The following is a 22026-nucleotide window of genomic DNA, read 5'->3' as shown; positions in this document are numbered from 1 at the left end:
AATGACTAATTATAATTTATATAGACTATTGGGTAATAATCAAAGATACAGTCTGAATGTAAAGTGACAAACAGTCAAAGATACAGTCTGAATGTAGAGAGACAAACTATATTAGTCCGATTATAATCACAGACTTTAACTTAGAATAACAAACACTTAGGTAAGTCCTCCACACACATCTAACTGCTGTCCTTACAACACATTGACACAATGACACCACTTTAGGCCATAACTTGCTTTGATCATTTAGTACTTTATCCAAACAATAATTTCAATAGAAGACACAACTAAGAGATGTATAAATAATCTTTTCCCCATTAAAGACTCAATAGCTTTAACCTCCAGTAGGATGACATTCTCTAGTCATTTCTCACCTTGTACTGTAGTATTTATCACACTTTGGAACATTTCTCCTGCCTTCACCACCAAATCATTTCTGTCACGGTCATGCCACTAAGAATTCAGAAATAAGTTTTAAAAAATTATATTGTTCTTAAAACTATCTCACTACAAAACCAAATACTGCATCATAAACAAAATTCTGTAAACTGGGTATCAGTTTTCTTCAAATTTACTCACAGTAACATTTGAAAAATAAATAAAATGGAATCAATTTAAAATTATTATTAATGAACTTAATTAAATATTATTCACGGAATGCCAAAACAAGTTAAGCCAAAAGCCATGAAATCCAGGAAGACTTATTGTCCAGGAAATACAAAAGGCCATAATGTGAATACTTGATTAAAGAGATAAGGATACCTAATCTGTAGAATTTAAATAATGGTCAATATCATCATAACGTTAGAGTAATAAACCAAAATTAGATTTACATCGTACAGGTAGCTTAGCATGTTGAAAACACACCAATTAATGTGCTTGGGTAGATAGATGGGGAAGATTATGACACGGAACTCACAAATGTACAGTCAAATTACAACACACTAATTAATGTGCTTGGGTAGATAGATGGGGAAGATTATGACACAGAACTCACAAATGCATCATTAACAGCATCTACGAAACTTTCTTCTGGGATTTCCTTCAAGTACCTGGCCTGGTCTGGTGTTGTCGTCCATATAAGGTTACAGTATTTACTGGATAACTAAAAAATATTCATACATATTATATAGCATTGTTTACTGGAGGTTGTAACTTAATGTATATCTGAAAAACTAGTGTATAAATAAAACTTAAATTTATCATGACAGAACGGAAGTTCCTGTATGTGCAACCTTGCAGTTGATAAAGGTTGACTAGTCTAGAAAATATTATAGTATCCTGCATACCTGTTGTATCAGAGAAATGCTCTAATTAAAGATAAAAACGATTCACATGACAGCATATTAGCAAGATTGACCAGCTTTGATCTCAGATAAGCTATCTCATATTTTCTGAAGTACATATGCCATTGTTTATCAGCCTTGAACTAATAAACAGCTGACTATGAGTCTTTGATTCTGTCATAAAAAAGTTGTAAAGGAGTATTAAGAAATCAACTCTCAAATTTCAAATATTTCTTAACAACACGAAACTAACATTGCACCATTCTGAGTTTGTTACTCACAGGCAGCATGGCAATAGGACCAGTGGGCAAAAACCGCTGCCAGGCAACAGAGTTATCAATGGACTGAAAAGGCAACACAAATATATGTACAGTTTGCATAAAAAAGTTTCTTTCTTTATAATCAAATTATGTTATACAAGTACATCTTGATATTAAATTTCTCAAAAACAGGCTTTACCATAGTGTTAAAGTGTTAACTTCAGTATAAGTGTGAGGTTACAATGAAAAAGTACCAATGTCAGGGATAGTGTGAGGTTACAATTATAGGTACTGATGTCAGGGGCAGTGTGAGGTTACAATTAAAGGTATTGATGTCAGGGATAGTGTGAGGCTACAGTTAAAGGTATTTACGTCAGGGATAGTGTGAGGTTACAATTCTAGGTAGTGATGTCAGGGATAGTGTGAGGTTACAATTAAAGGTATTTATGTCAGGTGCAGTGTGAGGTTACAATTAAAGGTATTTATGTCAGGGGCAGTGTGAGGTTACAATTGAAGGTATTGATGTCAGGGATAGTGTAAGGTTATAGGTACTGATGTCAGGGATAGTGTGAGGGTACAATTATAGGTACTGATGTCAGGGGCAGTATGAGGTTACAATTAAAGGTATTGATGTCAGGGATAGTGTAAGGTTATAGGTACTGATGTCAGGGATAGTGTGAGGTTACAATTAAAGGTATTGATGTCAGGGATAGTGTGAGGTTACAATTATAGGTATTGATGTCAGGGATAGTGTGAGGTTACAATTAAAGGTACCAATGTCAGGGATAGTGTGAGGTTACAATTAAAGGTACTAATGTCAGGGATAGTGTGAGGTTATAGGTACTGATGTCAGGGATAGTGTAAGGTTATAGGTACTGATGTCAGGGATAGTGTGAGGTTATAGGTACTGATGTCAGGGATAGTGTGAGGTTACAATTAAAGGTACTAATGTCAGGGATAGTGTGAGGTTACAATTAAAGGTACTGATGTCAGGGATAGTGTGAGGTTACAATTAAAGGTATTGATGTCAGGGATAGTGTGAGGTTACAATTAAAGGTATTGATGTCAGGGATAGTGTGAGGTTACAATTAAAGGTATTGATGTCAGGGATAGTGTGAGGTTACAATTAAAGGTATTGATGTCAGGGATAGTGTGAGGTTACAATTAAAGGTATTGATGTCAGGGATAGTGTGAGGTTACAATTAAAGGTATTGATGTCAGGGATAGTGTGAGGTTACAATTAAAGGTATTGATGTCAGGGATAGTGTGAGGTTACAATTAAAGGTATTGATGTCAGGGATAGTGTGAGGTTACAATTAAAGGTATTGATGTCAGGGATAGTGTGAGGTTACAATTAAAGGTATTGATGTCAGGGATAGTGTGAGGTTACAATTAAAGGTATTGATGTCAGGGATAGTGTGAGGTTACAATTAAAGGTATTGATGTCAGGGATAGTGTGAGGTTACAATTAAAGGTATTGATGTCAGGGATAGTGTGAGGTTACAATTAAAGGTATTGATGTCAGGGATAGTGTGAGGTTACAATTAAAGGTATTGATGTCAGGGATAGTGTGAGGTTACAATTAAAGGTACTGATGTCAGGGATAGTGTGAGGTTACAATTAAAGGTATTGATGTCAGGGATAGTGTGAGGTTACAATTAAAGGTATTGATGTCAGGGATAGTGTGAGGTTACAATTAAAGGTATTGATGTCAGGGATAGTGTGAGGTTACAATTAAAGGTATTGATGTCAGGGATAGTGTGAGGTTACAATTAAAGGTATTGATGTCAGGGATAGTGTGAGGTTACAATTAAAGGTATTGATGTCAGGGATAGTGTGAGGTTACAATTAAAGGTATTGATGTCAGGGATAGTGTGAGGTTACAATTAAAGGTATTGATGTCAGGGATAGTGTGAGGTTACAATTAAAGGTATTGATGTCAGGGATAGTGTGAGGTTACAATTAAAGGTATTGATGTCAGGGATAGTGTGAGGTTACAATTAAAGGTATTGATGTCAGGGATAGTGTGAGGTTACAATTAAAGGTATTGATGTCAGGGATAGTGTGAGGTTACAATTAAAGGTATTGATGTCAGGGATAGTGTGAGGTTACAATTAAAGGTATTGATGTCAGGGATAGTGTGAGGTTACAATTAAAGGTATTGATGTCAGGGATAGTGTGAGGTTACAATTAAAGGTATTGATGTCAGGGATAGTGTGAGGTTACAATTAAAGGTATTGATGTCAGGGATAGTGTGAGGTTACAATTAAAGGTATTGATGTCAGGGATAGTGTGAGGTTACAATTAAAGGTATTGATGTCAGGGATAGTGTGAGGTTACAATTAAAGGTACTGATGTCAGGGATAGTGTGAGGTTACAATTAAAGGTATTGATGTCAGGGATAGTGTGAGGTTACAATTAAAGGTATTGATGTCAGGGATAGTGTGAGGTTACAATTAAAGGTATTGATGTCAGGGATAGTGTGAGGTTACAATTAAAGGTATTGATGTCAGGGATAGTGTGAGGTTACAATTAAAGGTATTGATGTCAGGGATAGTGTGAGGTTACAATTAAAGGTATTGATGTCAGGGATAGTGTGAGGTTACAATTAAAGGTATTGATGTCAGGGATAGTGTGAGGTTACAATTAAAGGTATTGATGTCAGGGATAGTGTGAGGTTACAATTAAAGGTATTGATGTCAGGGATAGTGTGAGGTTACAATTAAAGGTATTGATGTCAGGGATAGTGTGAGGTTACAATTAAAGGTATTGATGTCAGGGATAGTGTGAGGTTACAATTAAAGGTACTGATGTCAGGGATAGTGTGAGGTTACAATTAAAGGTATTGATGTCAGGGATAGTGTGAGGTTACAATTAAAGGTATTGATGTCAGGGATAGTGTGAGGTTACAATTAAAGGTACTGATGTCAGGGATAGTGTGAGGTTACAATTAAAGGTATTGATGTCAGGGATAGTGTGAGGTTACAATTAAAGGTATTGATGTCAGGGATAGTGTGAGGTTACAATTAAAGGTACTGATGTCAGGGATAGTGTGAGGTTACAATTAAAGGTATTGATGTCAGGGATAGTGTGAGGTTACAATTAAAGGTATTGATGTCAGGGATAGTGTGAGGTTACAATTAAAGGTACTGATGTCAGGGATAGTGTGAGGTTACAATTAAAGGTATTGATGTCAGGGATAGTGTGAGGTTACAATTAAAGGTATTGATGTCAGGGATAGTGTGAGGTTACAATTAAAGGTATTGATGTCAGGGATAGTGTGAGGTTACAATTAAAGGTATTGATGTCAGGGATAGTGTGAGGTTACAATTAAAGGTATTGATGTCAGGGATAGTGTGAGGTTACAATTAAAGGTATTGATGTCAGGGATAGTGTGAGGTTACAATTAAAGGTATTGATGTCAGGGATAGTGTGAGGTTACAATTATAGGTATTGATATCAGGGATAGTGTGAAGTTACAATTAAAGGTACCAATGTCAGGGATAGTGTGAGGTTACAATTAAAGGTACTAATGTCAGGGATAGTGTAAGGCAATTAAAGGTACTAATGTCAGGGATAGTGTAAGGTTACAATTAAAGGTACTAATGTCAGGGATAGGGTGAGGTTACAATTAAAGGTACTAATGTCAGGGATAGTGTAAGGTTATAAGTATTGATGTCAGGGATAGTGTGAGGTTACAATTATAGGTATTGATATCAGGGATAGTGTAAGGTTACAATTAAAGGTACTAATGTCAGGGATAGTGTAAGGCAATTAAAGGTACTAATGTCAGGGATAGTGTAAGGCAATTAAAGGTACTAATGTCAGGGATAGTGTAAGGCAATTAAAGGTACTAATGTCAGGGATAGTGTAAGGCAATTAAAGGTACTAATGTCAGGGATAGTGTAAGGCAATTAAAGGTACTAATGTCAGGGATAGTGTAAGGCAATTAAAGGTACTAATGTCAGGGATAGTGTAAGGCAATTAAAGGTACTAATGTCAGGGATAGTGTAAGGTTATAGGTACTGATGTCAGTGATAGTGTGAGGTTATAGGTACTGATGTCATGGATAGTGTGAGGTTACAATTAAAGGTACCAATGTCAGGGATAGTGGGAGGTTACAATTATAGGTATTGATATCAGGGATAGTGTAAGGTTACAATTAAAGGTACTAATGTCAGGGATAGTGTAAGGCAATTAAAGGTACTAATGTCAGGGATAGTGTAAGGTTATAGGTACTGATGTCAGTGATAGTGTGAGGTTATAGGTACTGATGTCATGGATAGTGTGAGGTTACAATTAAAGGTACCAATGTCAGGGTTAGTGTGAGGTTGCAATTATATGTACTGATGTCAGGGATAGTGTGAGGGTACAATTAAAGGTATTGATGTCAGGGATAGTGGGAGGTTACAATTATAGGTATTGATATCAGGGATAGTGTGAAGTTACAATTAAAGGTACCAATGTCAGGGATAGTGGGAGGTTACAATTATAGGTATTGATATCAGGGATAGTGTGAACTTCCAATTAAAGGTACCAATGTCAGGGATAGTGTGAGGTTACAATTAAAGGTGCTGATGTCAGGGATAGTGTGAGGTTACAATTAAAGGTATTGATGTAAGGGATAGTGTGAGGTTACAATTAAAGGTGCTGATGTCAGGGATAGTGTGAGGTTACAATTAAAGGGACTAATGTCAGGGATAGTGTGAGGTTACAATTATATGTATTGATGTCAGGGATAGTGTGAGGTTATAGGTATTGATATCAGGGATAGTGTGAAGTCACAATTAAAGGTACCAATGTCAGGGATAGGGTGAGGTTACAATTATATGTACTGATGTCTGGGATAGTGTGAGGTTACAATTATAGGTATTGATGTCAGGGATAGTGTAAGGTTACAATTAAAGGTACTAATGTCAGAGTATGAGGTTATCTTGCACCAGAAAATGTGTAGATAAATCTGTTCAGGGTAACAGAAAGTGTGAAGCCAACAACTTAGGTCCTGGGCAAAGAGTTAGTGAGGTCATATCTGAAAGTACTGATGTAGGACGAAATGAGTGGTCACCATTCCAGGTAATAGTGTTATAGATGTAGTAAGGTCACAACTAAAGTTTACTCTGTACATACCATCTGTAAGTTTCATACCTCATCTACTTGAAGAGTTGCTACCACAGCCGTCTGTTTGTAATCCCTCTGAATTGTATGGAATTCCCCTGCTTTACGCACTGCAGAAAATATACCGTCAGCTCCAATCTGAAATATACATTTTTCCAAATGCTGAACATGCAAGGATTACCAATATTTATGTCTTAAATGAACGTATAGTTCATGAGGCTGTGAGGGGAGAATCAAACCAATTCTAATATTCAATTAAAACTAATCTTTTCTAGCACACCTTTATAGACTATTTTTGTTTTTGGATCAGTTACACTTGGGCTCTCTAATATTGAAAAGAGTCAGTCCCAGACAAAATTAGTGAAACCCAGACGAAATGCTTGTGTCCATTGCAATCCTACAATGTTGCTTCCATTTGTATAGCTTGATCACCCATTATCACACCTAGCACTGTCAGCTCACATGTTGACCTCAACAGTACTTCTTATAGCAGGTCTCGCTTGTGTTATCGTGAGCCACAGGATTTTACTAATCATCCTAACTGTGTAATCGTGAGCAACAGGAATTTACTAATCATCCTAACTGTGTAATCGTGAGCCACAGGTTTTATTAATCATCCTAACTGTGTAATTGTGAGCCACAGGTTTTACTAATCATCCTAACTGTAATTGTGAGCCACAGGGTTTACTAATCATCCTAACTGTGTAATCGTGAGCCACAGGTTTTACTAATCATCCTAACTGTGTAATTGTGAGCCACAGGATTTTACTAATCATCCTAACTGTGTAATCGTGAGCCACAGGTTTTACTAATCATCCTAACTGTGTAATTGTGAGCCACAGGATTTACTAATCATCCTAACTGTGTAATTGTGAGCCACAGGATTTACTAATCATCCTAACTGTGTAATTGTGAGCCACAGGATTTACTAATCATCCTAACTGTGTAATTGTGAGCCACAGGATTTACTAATCATCCTAACTGTGTAATTGTGAGCCACAGGATTTACTAATCATCCTAACTGTGTAATTGTGAGCCACAGGATTTACTAATCATCCTAACTGTGTAATTGTGAGCCACAGGATTTACTAATCATCCTAACTGTGATATTGTGAGCCACAGGATTTACTAATCATCCTAACTGTGTAATTGTGAGCCACAGGTTTTACTAATCATCCTAACTGTGTAATTGTGAGCCACAGGTTTTACTAATCATCCTAACTGTGTAATTGTGAGCCACAGGTTTTACTAATCATCCTAACTGTGTAATCCTGAGCCACAGGTTTTACTAATCATCCTAACTGTGTAATCGTGAGCCACAGGTTTTACTAATCATCCTAACTGTGTAATTGTGAGCCACAGGATTTTATTAATCATCCTAACTGTGTAATCCTGAGCCACAGGTTTTACTAATCATCCTAACTGCAGCCAAGACACACCCACAGAGAGAAAATACTGTGTCTGCACCAACAACTGAGTGTCCAGGATGCAAAATTTTGTCGTATTTTTTTTTGTTCATCTTAGCATTTATGATTATGATGAATATTGATTGATATTTTAATCCAATGCAAACATACCAGAAGCTTAGTTTTCAGCACACAGTTGTCCTGTAATCCAACAGTTACCCAGGAATTCTGGTGTGTTTCTGCGTGGCCCGGGGTAACCCCTGGTATGATGAAGGACTTAGCTGATGTCTGGTACCTCACATCCACGCGATCTGAGACAGCCTCCAGACGCCTTCTCAACGCTTCTTCTATCACATCATTCTCCGCAATATATGCCAGGTCATCCAGGAGATTATCATTGCTGAATGTAATCAGGGAATCTGAACAGGAATCCCAAACCTTGAAAATAATTATTCTCCAAAGTAACAAATTTTCTTAAGCTACCATATTTCATTATACAATTAAGGACATAATAATACATATTATGTTTTTGGAAAAGTCTATCAGTTAAGAATATTCTCTTCTGGCAACATTTTCGGCCCTTAAGGAACCAGTGTTCCAGCTAGTGAACAGATGGCTCACCTGCTGCTGAATGATTTTGGCAAACACATCTTGTATGCGACCATCAAATGGGTCAAGGTCAAATGTTTTTTAAGGAACAAGACAGCAAGCAATTTAACAATACATGCCAAACCTACCAGTGAATTGATCTTTATTCCAAGATTGTAAATTATTATTTTAATTACTTTAAGTGATGTGATTATTCTAATACATAAGTGACCTTCAAAGAGGGTCAATGTAATTTCTTAGAACAAACTTAATAGTCAGCTATCTTAGCAATCTTCAGGCAAGATATCATTACTTGAGATCTTATGGATCTAAGAGGAAGTTCTTTGAAGATTTTAACACATCTGATCCTTAAAACCTAGAAAGTGGGTCAAGGTCATAATTTGAAAGACTTGATACAATGTTGTACATAATATACTTCATCCAAGCCTTCCACAGATGTGTTATTATTCAACTTTTGGATTTTAAGAAAAGTGATATGAATATCCGATCAGTTTATTGCTGTGAACTTGAAAGTGGGTCAAAGTCATTCATTGAACAAAAGATGGTGGGTTTTTATTCAAGCAAGCTTCAGGTCAAATATCGATATTGTACACCTTATGGATATTAAGGATCCCCATCCCAGCCAGAGCAAAACACTAAAGAATTCCACTGTCGTTTTTCAGTGTTAGAGTCACCTGCCCCTGATTACCATTTCGACAATGTTGTTATCTTCCCTTGATTAGATTTCGTTTGAATAACGTTTTGACTACAGATTTGTGTCCCTTGTGTTGAAAATCTCCAATCGCGAAAGTGTGGGCAAAAAAAGCTGTTGTAACGATGTAAACAACGTTGTGGCAGTGATGGCCGACATGCAAGCCCGACGTAAAATTGTCCGTTTTAAATGTAAACTAAACGCATTAACCGACAATAATAACACCAACGATGTCCAATATCAACTGCTAGACCATGACTATGCGACGAAACAAAGTGACACTCATTCACTCATTGAAGAGACGCTGGCTACTGAGGCCCCTACTAAGCTTACTGACAATTTTACTGCTGAGCCGACACTGACGTCCGATGAGGATCCGTCCAGTACTAGTGATCACGAATACGCCAATAACTGTTTAACCTGTTCGCAGGGTAGACGAGTGGTTGAACTCGCATTGTTATCTGAATACCTGGACCAGAAAGGTTGTAAGGAATGCGGTACTAGGCTACGGTTGTGCAATACCCAACAGGAAAGACATTTTGGTCTTGGAAGTATTTTATGCATCACACTAGTCAGGATTATAATATATATTTGTTATTACATGTATATGCCTAATAGGCCTATATTTCAAGTTCATTTTTTTGATTACATACAACAGTGTTATTTTTACAACACCACAATATTGTATATTGTTATTTGTACATAATGTAAAGGTGTATTATTGTTGTGTAGTGTGATATAAATTTGTTAAACCACAATATATGTTGTTATCTGTATATATAGTGTGATATTTTTTATATCACAATATGGTATGTTGTTATCTGTACATAATGTAAAAGTTTATTATTATTTGTTCCGAATGTAAAAGTTTATTATTGTTGTATATAGTGATTTTTTATATCACAACATAGTATGTTATTTGCCTATTATGAAGACATTTATTATTGTTTTGTAAAGTATGTGAAACTTTGTTATTGTTGTTCATTGCGACATTTTTGCTATGACACAGTAAAGTACATTGTTTGTTATAATGTTATTCATGAACAATGTGCAATTTTGTTTTATATTGGTTATTACATTTGAAGTAATTTTATTGGTTGGTAATGCCTACTGTATTATATTTGTATATAAAAAGTGCCATATTGTATGTTGTAAATTGTATATACGACTTTTGGGGATTTAGAATTATTATTGGTACAAATGTAAGAGTTGTCTCTCTTTTTTTGTTTAGTTTTTTTGTATCTTTATAATTTTTTGTATAATAAGTAAGTCCACAAGATATTTATTTTTTGTCACCTATATTCTCTTTTTGTTGTCCTAAACCTGTTGCATTGGCACTCGGAATTTTATTAATTCATGTAACGGGCATTTTTGTTAGTTTTAATATTATTGTTAGATAACTCAGTTTTGTTTTGTTTTGTTCATCAATATTGACATTGTTATTATGTTTTATGTGTTATATTTCTAATAAACCATTGTTGCATCAAATAAAATGTATTTTGTTTCATTTGTTCCATTGACAAAAAATAAATAAATGAAATTTCATAATATCCCAAAAAAGAAACTACCGCAAGGTATGGGTTATTGTTCATAAATTATTTGGTTATCGATAGCGATGCCATAGAATAAAAACCAATGCTTCATTACATTTTTAGGCGGAGGGACGGGGATCCTTAAGAAGAATTTCCTAAAAAACATTAACACCATTGTATAAGCTCACAAGCACTTAGTGCCAAGACAGGGGAGCTAAATATTATACCTTTCCACTGTTTCTTTCATTAAATATGAATTCAACTATCTCGGTGTGCAAAGTTTGAGTAAAACTTTTCAATAGATTCTTTTTATGCTAATCTCCCCTTGAATTTCTATGCAATGCTTACTAGAATTAACTAAGTCCCAAAAAATAATAATGCAAAATAAAAGTTATCTATGGTAACTGTTCGACCATATTTCATAGCATCGGGTGTATCAATGTATTATGAGTACATGATGTATTTTACGCATGAATTACAAGGTGGATCATAAGTACATAATTAGTAGGCTAAAAAAGTCAGCTAGGATGTACCTGCATTCTTTTCACAGAATGACATCTCATCTGTTCTACTTCATTCCATGCACCAACACCTATAGAACAAACACAGAAGTTACAATAACATTTTTTTAAAAGCACACTAAACATGTCAAAGAAAGAGTGCACAGACAGAATGTTTAATACACGTAGGTGTATTAAACATTCTGTCTGTGCACTCTTCAAATCAAGGAAATAAATAATTCAACATATTTGTGATCGTTTTATTGGAAATTATATCAATATCTCTTTCATGCAGAATAACTGAAATGATACTTTGAGATCTATATATAAGCTCATTCATTTTTTTTTTATCATGCTAGGAAAACAAATCAGAAAGAAAATTGGAAATATAATTCTAGCACAAGGTCAATGTTTTTTTCTGCTCTCAAATTCAGAATGGGCCTCATCATAGTTATTTAAAATAATGGTGTTATAAATGACATATTATTTGACCAATTCATAATGTCCATAAATATGTTCATGTACAGTCGAACCTCGTTATCTCGAACTCTTTTAACCCGCATAACTCGAATACTCGGATAACTCAAAGTTTTCCCACGACCCCGTCGACTTCGAGATAACGAGGTTCGACTGTATTATGCATGTCAAAGTATGTTTTAAATCAGAAAGCATGATTCTTACTGCTAAGCAAGTCTACAGATGAAGGACTTATGGCACACGTTCTGTTGCTGAAGGCCTCTGGTACAGTGTAGCTTTTCTTGGCTGCAGCTTCTAACAACACAATCTTCTTGTCTTTAAGAAGCTCTTCATGTCCTAGAAATGTCAGAAAATATCCTGAACAAAACCTTTTTAATTTTTCATTGATTTATGAAGTCAAACATGTTCAGAATACATTAAATGAAAATGAAAACGTTGATTATACCCAGGAAAGCTTTGTACAGAGCTACTGAGTGTGCTGATAATGAAAAATATTGTGCAGATGATGAGTATGCTAACGATTAGAAACATGATGAGTGTGAGAAACATGATGGGTAATGACCAATGACAATTATGACACATTTATGAATAAATAAATATACAACATTTGATATTGCGACCTATCTAGCTAACATAAGCCACTCTAAAGCGCTTTACAGTACATAGATATACATATGAAGAAGATGATGACATGATGTCAGATGATACATGATGATGAGTGTACAGGTATGAGTGTACAGATTTTAATGCACCCCTTTATGTAAAAGTTTCCCTAGTGTGGTTTCTTCCTGTTTACACGAACTGTGAGTGTAACCCAAAAAACCCATAACAGGATATATTACCAAGTGCACATGCCATGGCAGTTCCAACCATGCCGCCACCCGATATGACAATATCTGCGGTCTCTTCATTTTGAGAGGTTGTAGTCTGTATTTTTCGTGATGTTGTTGGCAACATACGCATGGATCTAACAGTGGCGAAACACAGAAAGCACCGCTGCCGTAATGACAAGGCGCACGCCATTTTTGTTTAAAAAATAGAATGATCTCCCTTGATTTATGTAACGCAGAAATTTTGAAAAAAAATAAGGGGAAAAAAAGAGAGGAAGAAACGAAGCAGAAATGATAAACAAAAACGTTAAGATATGGGGTTTACTTTGAACTTTCTATCTTGAACTAAAATTATATTTTGTAATTTTTCTTTGAATAAAATATCAGAATAATTTACTCCGTATCATCCGACATAGTTTCGAATCAACAAATGGCCGACGATGGCAACAACACATCACAGTTTGGCAGTTTTGACAAATGCATGTGTTAAACCCCCGATTGATCCTAAAACAGGATTATCTACATCTTTAAATGAGAGAACTCTTTCGTCTCTCATGCACTATGGGGATGAATATGGAGAAGAAAAGGATGAAATGTTCGATGATGAGGGACGGACCCGTTTTGAGAATTTGTCCGGTCTTGTCCTATCGGATCCCGCCAACAAAGCTATTCCGACGGAATTGAACAATTTAACAGATGACGAATTTTATGAAAAGCTTATACAGTTAAAAAGGGAACATAAGAAAACTCTTGCAATATGTGAAAAATTGTATAAACGAAAGGTAGGCGTTGAGCAGAGCAACACCCAAAATGGTTTTGTTTCTGAAGCAAACTTTGGCACAGTGCCAAGTGATTTTGCAAATCAAGAGATCCATTCAACATTACATAATTCACCATTAAATGGTTTTCGAAATCATGATCAGAGTAATCGAAGTTCTTTTGGAGAATCTTCACACAAGCCACCTACAGGTCGACCACCCCCATCTCCAGGAGCAAGAACTATGCCTTCCGCCGGATTGAGGACTATGCCAGTTGACAGAACGTTCGCCACAAAAACAAGGCCAAGTTCAGCACCAACAAGAGGTGGGTCACTAAGCCTTGCACGTAGCTTAGAAGAGGAAGTTTGGCTGAAAATCGCAGCAGAAAGAAAAGCAGGAAGAGAAGCAGAAGATAATGAGCCTGTTGAAAGGTATGAACAAACCCAATCAGAAACATATGAAAGTCCAGAATTAACAACTGCTATGGCAGACATTGATGACATGTGGGATAATTTTTCAATAGAAGAATACGCACCAAGACCTGAAAGACCATCTTCAGCTACTATCACCCGCAAGGAAAAAGCAGAAAAACAGTGGAGGCATAGAATCACCATTCCAAAGCCTTTTAAAATGACTATTCGTGAAATGAACAAAGAAAAGAAGATAACCGAGGTACAAAAAGAATTTGAAGAAAAGTTACAGCAGAAGTACAAAGAAGAAGAGATGGAATGTCAAAAGAAATTCAAAGCTGCACCAGTGCCAGCACATGTATATTTACCAATGTATGATGAAATTGCAGAAAAGAATGAAGCCCGTAGGCGATACATACGAGATTACAGCAAGGAATTACTCAAATCACAAGAAAAACCATTCAACTTTACAAAAAGGGAAGCAGACAAAAAGAAACACAGGCGAGTGAAATCGGCACCAATATCAGATGATGGTGTGAGGAAATCCAGTACATTCAAAGCTCAGCCTGTGCCAGTATCTGTCCTTGATGACAGTGTAAATGATAAAATCATGGAAGAAGAAGAGTACAGAAAAATAAGAATAAAAATGCGATCAGAAGAACTCTTAAACGCTGCATCATTGCCTCCAAATATGGAAGCAAGAAAACAATATGACCAAAATAAAAAACGTGACAAACAAGTTAAGAACAAAAGAAAAGCTCGGTTCCAGCCAAAAGTGAATCATGATGTGCCAGACTATGATGAACTTTATAGACATTTTCAAAAGGAATTAGCACGACGCAAACGTGAGAGAGAGTCAACAGTAGTGAGGCCTTTCCAACTCAACACAATGCACCTACAGTCAACCAGGGACAGGATTGTCAAAGACATAGAGAGGGATGAGGAAAACATGAAGGAGAACAGATGGCCATACAAGAACCCACGTGTCACACCAAGAAGTTTAGGTAAGTCATTTTATTCAAAGTTATTCTGGATTTGTCATATTATTGAAAATTATTTTGAAATTTAGTCTATTCATAGATATTATTCGCAATTTATTAATCTTAATTTCTGTTACAAGCACTATAAAAACTAAAATGATATATTGGAATTATTTATGTATCATCTTGTGTCATATTTCAGCTGATATCTCTCCATATTTCAGGTACTCTGTCCACTTCACTTGACTCCATCCCAGCAAAGACCACTGCATCAGCTGACCTTAGGAATAGGCATACAAGGTGTGTAAACTGTGAATGGGCTTGATTTTCTTACCATTAGATAAACAGCTTACTTATGTAATAGTCCAACCTATGTTTCATGTCAACCATTGAAGAGTAATAGAAATAAACTTGTACCAATAACTATGCTAGCTTTCATTTTAAAATTCCTTGTAGGTTTGAACAAATTATTCCAAATAATGTGACAAGGGGGGATACCCAGGTAGAACAAACAAAATTTCATGTCCTCTCAACAATGTAATTGTTGGTTGAAATAAGAGCTGTGCTTACCACATAAGTTGAGGAGGTTAAACTGGCACTTATTGCAGTCACCTTATTAGTTTATTAAAAGGGTTAATGTAGGCAATTGGCGTTGTCAGGTTCTGGTGTAAGTGTTGACATTCATCAATATCATCTTCATTATTTGTACTAGGATGCAGATATTTGGCATGGAGATTCCAAGGTGGTCCAATGTAAATTCAATGCAATCAAAACAGACAAAACAATAGTTTTCAAATTTGTTGTGCTTGTTTTTGACTTAAAGGGTTTTTAGGTCGCCTGAGCTTTAGCTCAAGTGACCTATTGCTATCCGTTTTCGTCCGTCGTCGTCGGTTAACATTTTACATTTCAAACTTAAAGTCAAGTTCTGCTGGGCCGCTTGAACTGAAAGTTGGTAGGAATGATCGCCTCATGGTCCTGACAAAGTGTTGTTATTTTTCGGGTCGATCAGAAATCCAATATGGCCGCCACGGCCGCCATTTTGAAAAACTATTTCAAACTTAAAGTCAAGTTTTGCTAGGCCGATTGAACTGAAACTTTGTAGGAATGATCAAATCATGGTTCTGACGAAGGGTTGTTATTTTTCGGGTCAATCAGAAATACAATTTGGCTGCCATGGCCGCTATTTTGCTACTAAGTTCTAGTAGGCCGATCTCACTTAAAATTGGTCTAGGAATGATCAGCTCATGGTACTGACAAAGTTAAGTTAACATTATACTATTTTTTACTCAAATTGGTACATATTTGAACAACAAAAATAAATACTATAGACTCAGGTGACCGTTAAGGCCCATGGGCCTCTTGTTTTTAGAAAACAGGTCTTTTTTTATTGCTTTGGTAATGTGGATTTGGAATTGGAAAAATAGTGTCACAACAATCCAAAATTGCCCATTGACAACAAGACTAATGGTGTCAATAAATTTGTTCTGTACATAATTACGGCATTGTTTCCTTTTGTTATGCGGTCATACCTGTCATAAGCATATTCTACAGAACCCAGGAGTGGTTACCTGAAATTCCACTATACGACAATTCTACACACCCATGTTTACAAATTTTGATTATGGTACATGCTGTAGGTTGCAACACTGTCTGCATGAATACAAACTGATTTTTTTTTGTGGGGGGGGGGTTGAGAATGATTTTGTACACATGTGAATTGTGGGGTCATTACTGATAAGCACACATCAGTCTAATAAACAAGAATGTGTTGTCATTCCTACAGGAAGAAGCTTCAGGATATGACCAAGCAAGAACGTGAACATCTAGAGACAGATAGAAAGAAAAGGATACAGGAAATGAGACTGAGGTCACAGATCATATCCAAAACGAGAGATGGGGAAAATGGACGCACTCTGGAGGATACGTACAGGCAAAAACTCCGGACATTCAGGTAAACAAGGTGGTCTCTCTGTGTAATATTATGTTATAATGAGTTAATTTATAAAGTGATGCAAGAGGTAGTTATAGGCATTTAAGGTTTCCTATCCCTTACTATTTCTTTCTTAAAAATTTAACATTTATAATGCCTTTTACAGAAATGATGACCGTGATAGAAAAGATGAATACCAGAAAAGTTTGCAGGAAATGCAAGAGCGTGTGAACAAGCGACCTTTGTTGTTTCAACAAGAGAGTCAGGTGAGGAAAAAGTTCCTTGATATATTTGTGAGACTACAGCGAGGTAACCCAGCTGTTGATACTGATGGTATTATTTTTATATTGTGTAGATTGTCGGGTGAACACTTCATCAGGGTTATCAAAATGTTTTGATGCTGTTTTGCTAATTTATCATTCTGTGTTTTCTAATATTGAAATGCAACTTACTCTGAATTCTTGGTACCATGAAATAAGTAATAAATAATAATAATAGGTCACCTTAGAGTGATTGTAGTTTTAACAAGCAAAAGCTTTTTATGATTACAACATGTTACTGGATGTAGGAAGATTTTAAAAACTCTTAGCAATTCCACTTTCAAATCAGGGAAAGTTTACTGTTTTGGGTACATCATTATAATAGTCTTTGATGTTTAAACTAAAACAGTTCCTTGCTCGACTTTTAAGGTGAATGCTAAGGCAACTGCAGAGAAGAAGTTTGCCACAACTTTAAAAAATCATGGAATCGATGAGGACTTTGTACAGAGTCGCAGCTCTCGAGCAGCCAGTGTTGTAAACGATGATGGTGAGGAAAATTACGAGGATGACTTTGATGCAACATATGCCAAATCACCCGACGATGAAATGTATGATGATGATTATGAAGATGAAGCATGAGGATTTTCTATGACTGTTTTTAAATAGCTTTAAGAGACAAAAACTACAACACGGGAAACAATTAACTTCTGTAAATGTAAAGATTGCCACAAAGGTGTTAAGATCATGTACTCACAGAAACTGATATATAAATGTTTCAAGGTAATACCTGGTGCCGCACAACAAGGAGCTGCTGCTGACAGTTGATACTTATATCGTCAGCAATCTTAATGCATATCTGAAAACAAGCATTTCCAGATGTTTAGGGATAGTTTAGAACAAATATATAACAATTCTATATTTACCCAAAGATTTTTAACAAGATATTTTTATCATAGCAAGTGGTTCTTGTACTACAAGAGGTAGTCATGAAGCCACACTTGATTATCATGTTAGCACGCGTAATGGCTAGTCACCTGTAGTACCATAGGCATTCTTCTGTTACATTAGATGCTCATTTTATTCAGTGTATTTGTCTTTTGTATTATGTTTTACGAGAACAATGCTTATATTTATTTTAAGGACACAACATGATCAGATTTGAATCTTTATAGAATCTCAATCAAACACACTAATGACCTAATGATACAGTATTCAACCTGGCAGTCATTCTTTATTGTGACATACTATATGTACCACTTTTATTGATACCACTGCAGGTCTCTTTACTATGACATAATAGTTAGTAGGTATACATATATATTATATACCATCTATACTTCTCAAGTAAGAATACCTTCATCATTGTAACAACTCATCACTAGACTATTAAGATGTTCTACATTGTTTTCCAATTGTGTAGAGCCGTTTAGGTGGTTTGGTCTGGGTTGATACGTATAGTACAGAGGAGAAACACCAGGTTGAATACTGTACAGGTAAGCTTCCATTCACTGTTGTGTAGAGCCGTTTAGGTGGTTTGGTCTGGGTTGATACGTATAGTACAGAGGAGAAACACCAGGTTGAATACTGTACAGGTAAGCTTGCATTCACTGTTCAGTACAGCGCTGTAGCTGCTTCAGTGTATTATCAGTAGCTACAGGTATTATAAGTCATTTTATTTTGTAAGTCTGTATATATTTCTTTAATCTACATTGGTTGTTTGTTATTCATATAAATTCAACTTGACCTAGTCTTATGTATTAACCTGTAACACTTTCTGTAGATGATTCCCCGTTTTCCAAATCTCCTGCAGGGTAATCCATGCCGTATGTGGACCTTCTCTTCTCTGTATCATATCCTGTCACTGGTCATACCAAAGCTCACGCAGGGAGGGAAGGTTATTGGTTAAAAGTACAACGAAAGATTTGAAAGATAAATTGATATTTATTTGTAGGGTATAAAAATGGGAGAATCTTGGAGTGAACTAACAATGTAGATTTTTAAAGTATTAGCTAGTGATGGAGATATAAAAAACAAGACTGTACCGGGTAATTTATGTAAATGTGTTCTGTTCTACAGTTTTATTATAATTCCATGCTATTTTGGGCTATTTATCTGTAGTCTTTCAAATGCTATTTCAATCAGTTCTCTGAGTTTTTATAAAATTGTTCTGTTTCACAATTCGGGTACTTTAATTTCTTCTGCATTCCATATGAATTATACTATATGTATAGTCAATAAGAATCCATTAAGGATGCATGTACCACCAAGTTACAATATCTCTCTATGTTCATGCAAAACATGTCTATCTTAAGTAGAGGTTGGAAATTGTCAAATTAATGACAGAACGAAGCTGTTACACTTATGACATATTTTTATTTTTTAAGTTATCCTAACGCTATGACTATATGTTTGATGTCAATGCATATATCTGTTCATTGTTCATAAGTGTTCACTGTATTTTTGGTGTATAGAATTAATTATAAATAAATTTAATGAATTGATGATAAAAACATACAGTAATATAAAATGATGAGTAGACAATAGAACATCTCTGACATAAAAACCTGGAAATATTGAGATTTTGTAGATACCAGTCTGTGCAGTGGGACACCCATCCTTAAACTAGAAAATGACACATCAGCTTTTCATATTTCTTATAATTATGTGCTTACCAAATGTTTTTTTTTTTTTTAAATCCGTCCATATAATAATGATATTAATGTTATAGTTGTCATCATGGATGCAACAGGTTAGCTTTTATAAAAAAAGAAAGAGAAACCTTTATGCTTGTCATGTTTGTTCTTCATTCTTATTTTGACCTCATTCATGTTAATATCATGGTACAAAAATGTGTACCAGTATAATAATATACATACTTGGTAGTTATAGAATACAATATTTGGACATTTATAAAATAGGTCGCAGTTCACAGAAGAGTACACCTGCTTGTATCTAGGTAATTTTGTATACATTCTAGGCCTTCAGATCCAGTAACTTATACATGGATGTTAATCCATTTTGGTGCAGTAGTCTGGAAGTCTTCACACACAACTCTGTAACTGAAATAACCACTGGACAGAACTGCAAAAAATGTGCCCTCATTTTTGCAATCCTTTTTTTTTATCTTTTAAAATTTTCACCAGCCATTGATTGGCAATAAAGAAACTATCATTCTCTTGAGAGCCAGCAATATCCCCATTACCATCTCTTACCCTGATGTATTGGGAACTTTTTTGTACTTCACCTTTACAGAATTGCCTTCCTCATCAGCTTATATTCATGTGTGCTTGCAGAAAATGAATTGCATCTTTGTTTTGATTTTCTTATTTAGAAAATATAAACACACGAATAGGCAAGTGTTTCCCTGCAAGTGTTTCACAGAAAAATAAAGGAAAAAAGATTTTTTTCCATTTAATGTCTATGGCCACCGGAGATACTAATTAGGATCTATATTATGAGGTTGATTTTTAAGAGAACTTGCTTGGTTGTTTGTGTTAGAGTTGTAAATTAGCTGCCTTATTTAATTGATTTTAGCAAACATTACCAGCAGTGTTATTGAGGCATGTATTTCCATGTATATTTTGTGTATGTTTCATCAGAATCAAATAATTATAAATTAATTTTACCATTATTAACAATACTTTACATGTTTTTTAGTGTGACACTCTTTTGTAGCATACATCCTTAATTAAATATGGAACATGACAAGAAAAATAAGTTAGGATCTATGGAAATCCAGCCACACAATGTTTGTCTGAAATGTTTGTGATGTGATCTTGGTTTTCCTATTGTTGAATTATCTCCCCTACAAAAACTGGTACAAATCGAAATCTGTAAATAGGATGTCCTGTATTTCTATGTGAATGTAATCATTGACTTATGACTTTTGATCGATATTTAAAAGTTTTGTACAGGAAGTAGCACAGTACAATAAATTGAAACTTTGTAGATTAATACTTCATTTTGTTGTTTGTTGATTATCTGTAGACAAGTACAATAAGACCATATTATTGTGTAAATTCTGCTCAAACCCATCATATATTGTCCCTGTGACCTTGACCTGTAACACACCATATAAACTGTGTTATTGTATGACTGTCTCCAACATAAAGGAACTGACCTCATGGAAGCTAGCCGAGAGATAGGGTCAAAAGACATTAGTAATATCTTTAGCCCATGGGAATCATATAAAATTTAGGTCTGATCCTTGGGTGCTTAAAGCAGGGTTTATTTGCATTAAATGACAGCTAAGTAGTTTTCAACCAAATTGTTGTGGTTGGTAGCATCTTAAACATGCAGGCATTATACATGTACAAATAAATAGAGGATTATATATGTCATGAGTATGGCAGAATATAAATATTTTTCACGAGTGCAAAGCACTAATGCACCCATCAAAACATAGCTCACCCTGGTACCAGATGAGGTATTACAGGGGCTGTGGGTAGTTAATGTGAAAAAGGGTCAGTTTGGTTGATTTACATCAATTCAGCAACATTTCCTCCACAACTACAGATCAATTAAAAAAAGCTAATGAAATTGTGGACCATATCATTACAGGTTAAAAAGTTATGGATTAAAAATACATTGCTAAGTTATGGATTAGATTTATCTGTAGTGTAAAATCCGGTGTTATTGTTTGTCATCTGGTTTAATAACCAATGCTGACAACATGTGATATCAATGGGATCAAATATCATCTGCAGCCTTGTGACATTAGGGTTAAGTTGCTTTAAGTGACAGGCATATATATCAACTAAATTATAGAGGTAGCGCTTTTAGAATATGGGGATCAAAAGCTAAACAAACACGCATATGACCCTCAAGGAGGCTATTTGACCATTGTGACCTTGAATAAATGTCAAAGGCATTTATTTGATAAACGTTGTTAGACCTCCAACCACGCTACCTTCTTATGAAATGACCATTGGTCTTCTGAAATTTGAGAAGTCATTTAAAGGTTTTAACATTGGACCCCTGTG

The 22026-nt window shown here is 35.4% G+C and overlaps 2 protein-coding genes across 3 annotated transcripts; one reads left to right on the top strand and one right to left on the bottom strand.

Moving 5' to 3' along the window:
* Positions 1-353: 353 nt before the first annotated feature.
* LOC110456700 (ubiquinone biosynthesis monooxygenase COQ6, mitochondrial-like) lies at positions 354-12913 on the bottom strand. Its single transcript, XM_021507585.1, has 8 exons — positions 12719-12913; positions 12081-12212; positions 11433-11491; positions 8239-8505; positions 6692-6799; positions 1568-1630; positions 998-1105; positions 354-453 (listed from the first exon to the last, which is right to left on the bottom strand). The coding sequence occupies exons 1-8, from the start codon at positions 12897-12899 to the stop codon at positions 364-366; spliced, it is 1008 nt and encodes a 335-aa protein (XP_021363260.1). The 5' UTR covers positions 12900-12913; the 3' UTR covers positions 354-363.
* A 204-nt stretch (positions 12914-13117) lies between these two features.
* LOC110456695 (protein FAM161A-like) lies at positions 13118-20998 on the top strand. Of its 2 annotated transcripts, XR_002463615.1 has the most exons (6): positions 13118-14878; positions 15079-15154; positions 16638-16805; positions 16951-17050; positions 17474-18474; positions 18574-20998. XR_002463615.1 is itself a non-coding variant. In XM_021507580.1 (5 exons), exons 1-5 carry the CDS (start codon positions 13147-13149, stop codon positions 17681-17683), a joined length of 2286 nt encoding a protein of 761 aa, XP_021363255.1. In that variant the 5' UTR covers positions 13118-13146; the 3' UTR covers positions 17684-20998. The 2 variants fall into 2 exon arrangements, 1 of the variants encoding a protein (XP_021363255.1); XM_021507580.1 differs by having other exon boundaries at positions 17474-20998.
* The last annotated feature ends 1028 nt before the right edge of the window (positions 20999-22026 follow it).

The sequence above is a fragment of the Mizuhopecten yessoensis genome, unplaced genomic scaffold (genome assembly GCF_002113885.1).
Source record: "Mizuhopecten yessoensis strain PY_sf001 unplaced genomic scaffold, ASM211388v2 scaffold8833, whole genome shotgun sequence".
NCBI classification, from domain to species: Eukaryota; Metazoa; Mollusca; class Bivalvia; order Pectinida; family Pectinidae; genus Mizuhopecten; species Mizuhopecten yessoensis.
This window is presented reverse-complemented; position numbering and strand designations above follow the sequence as displayed.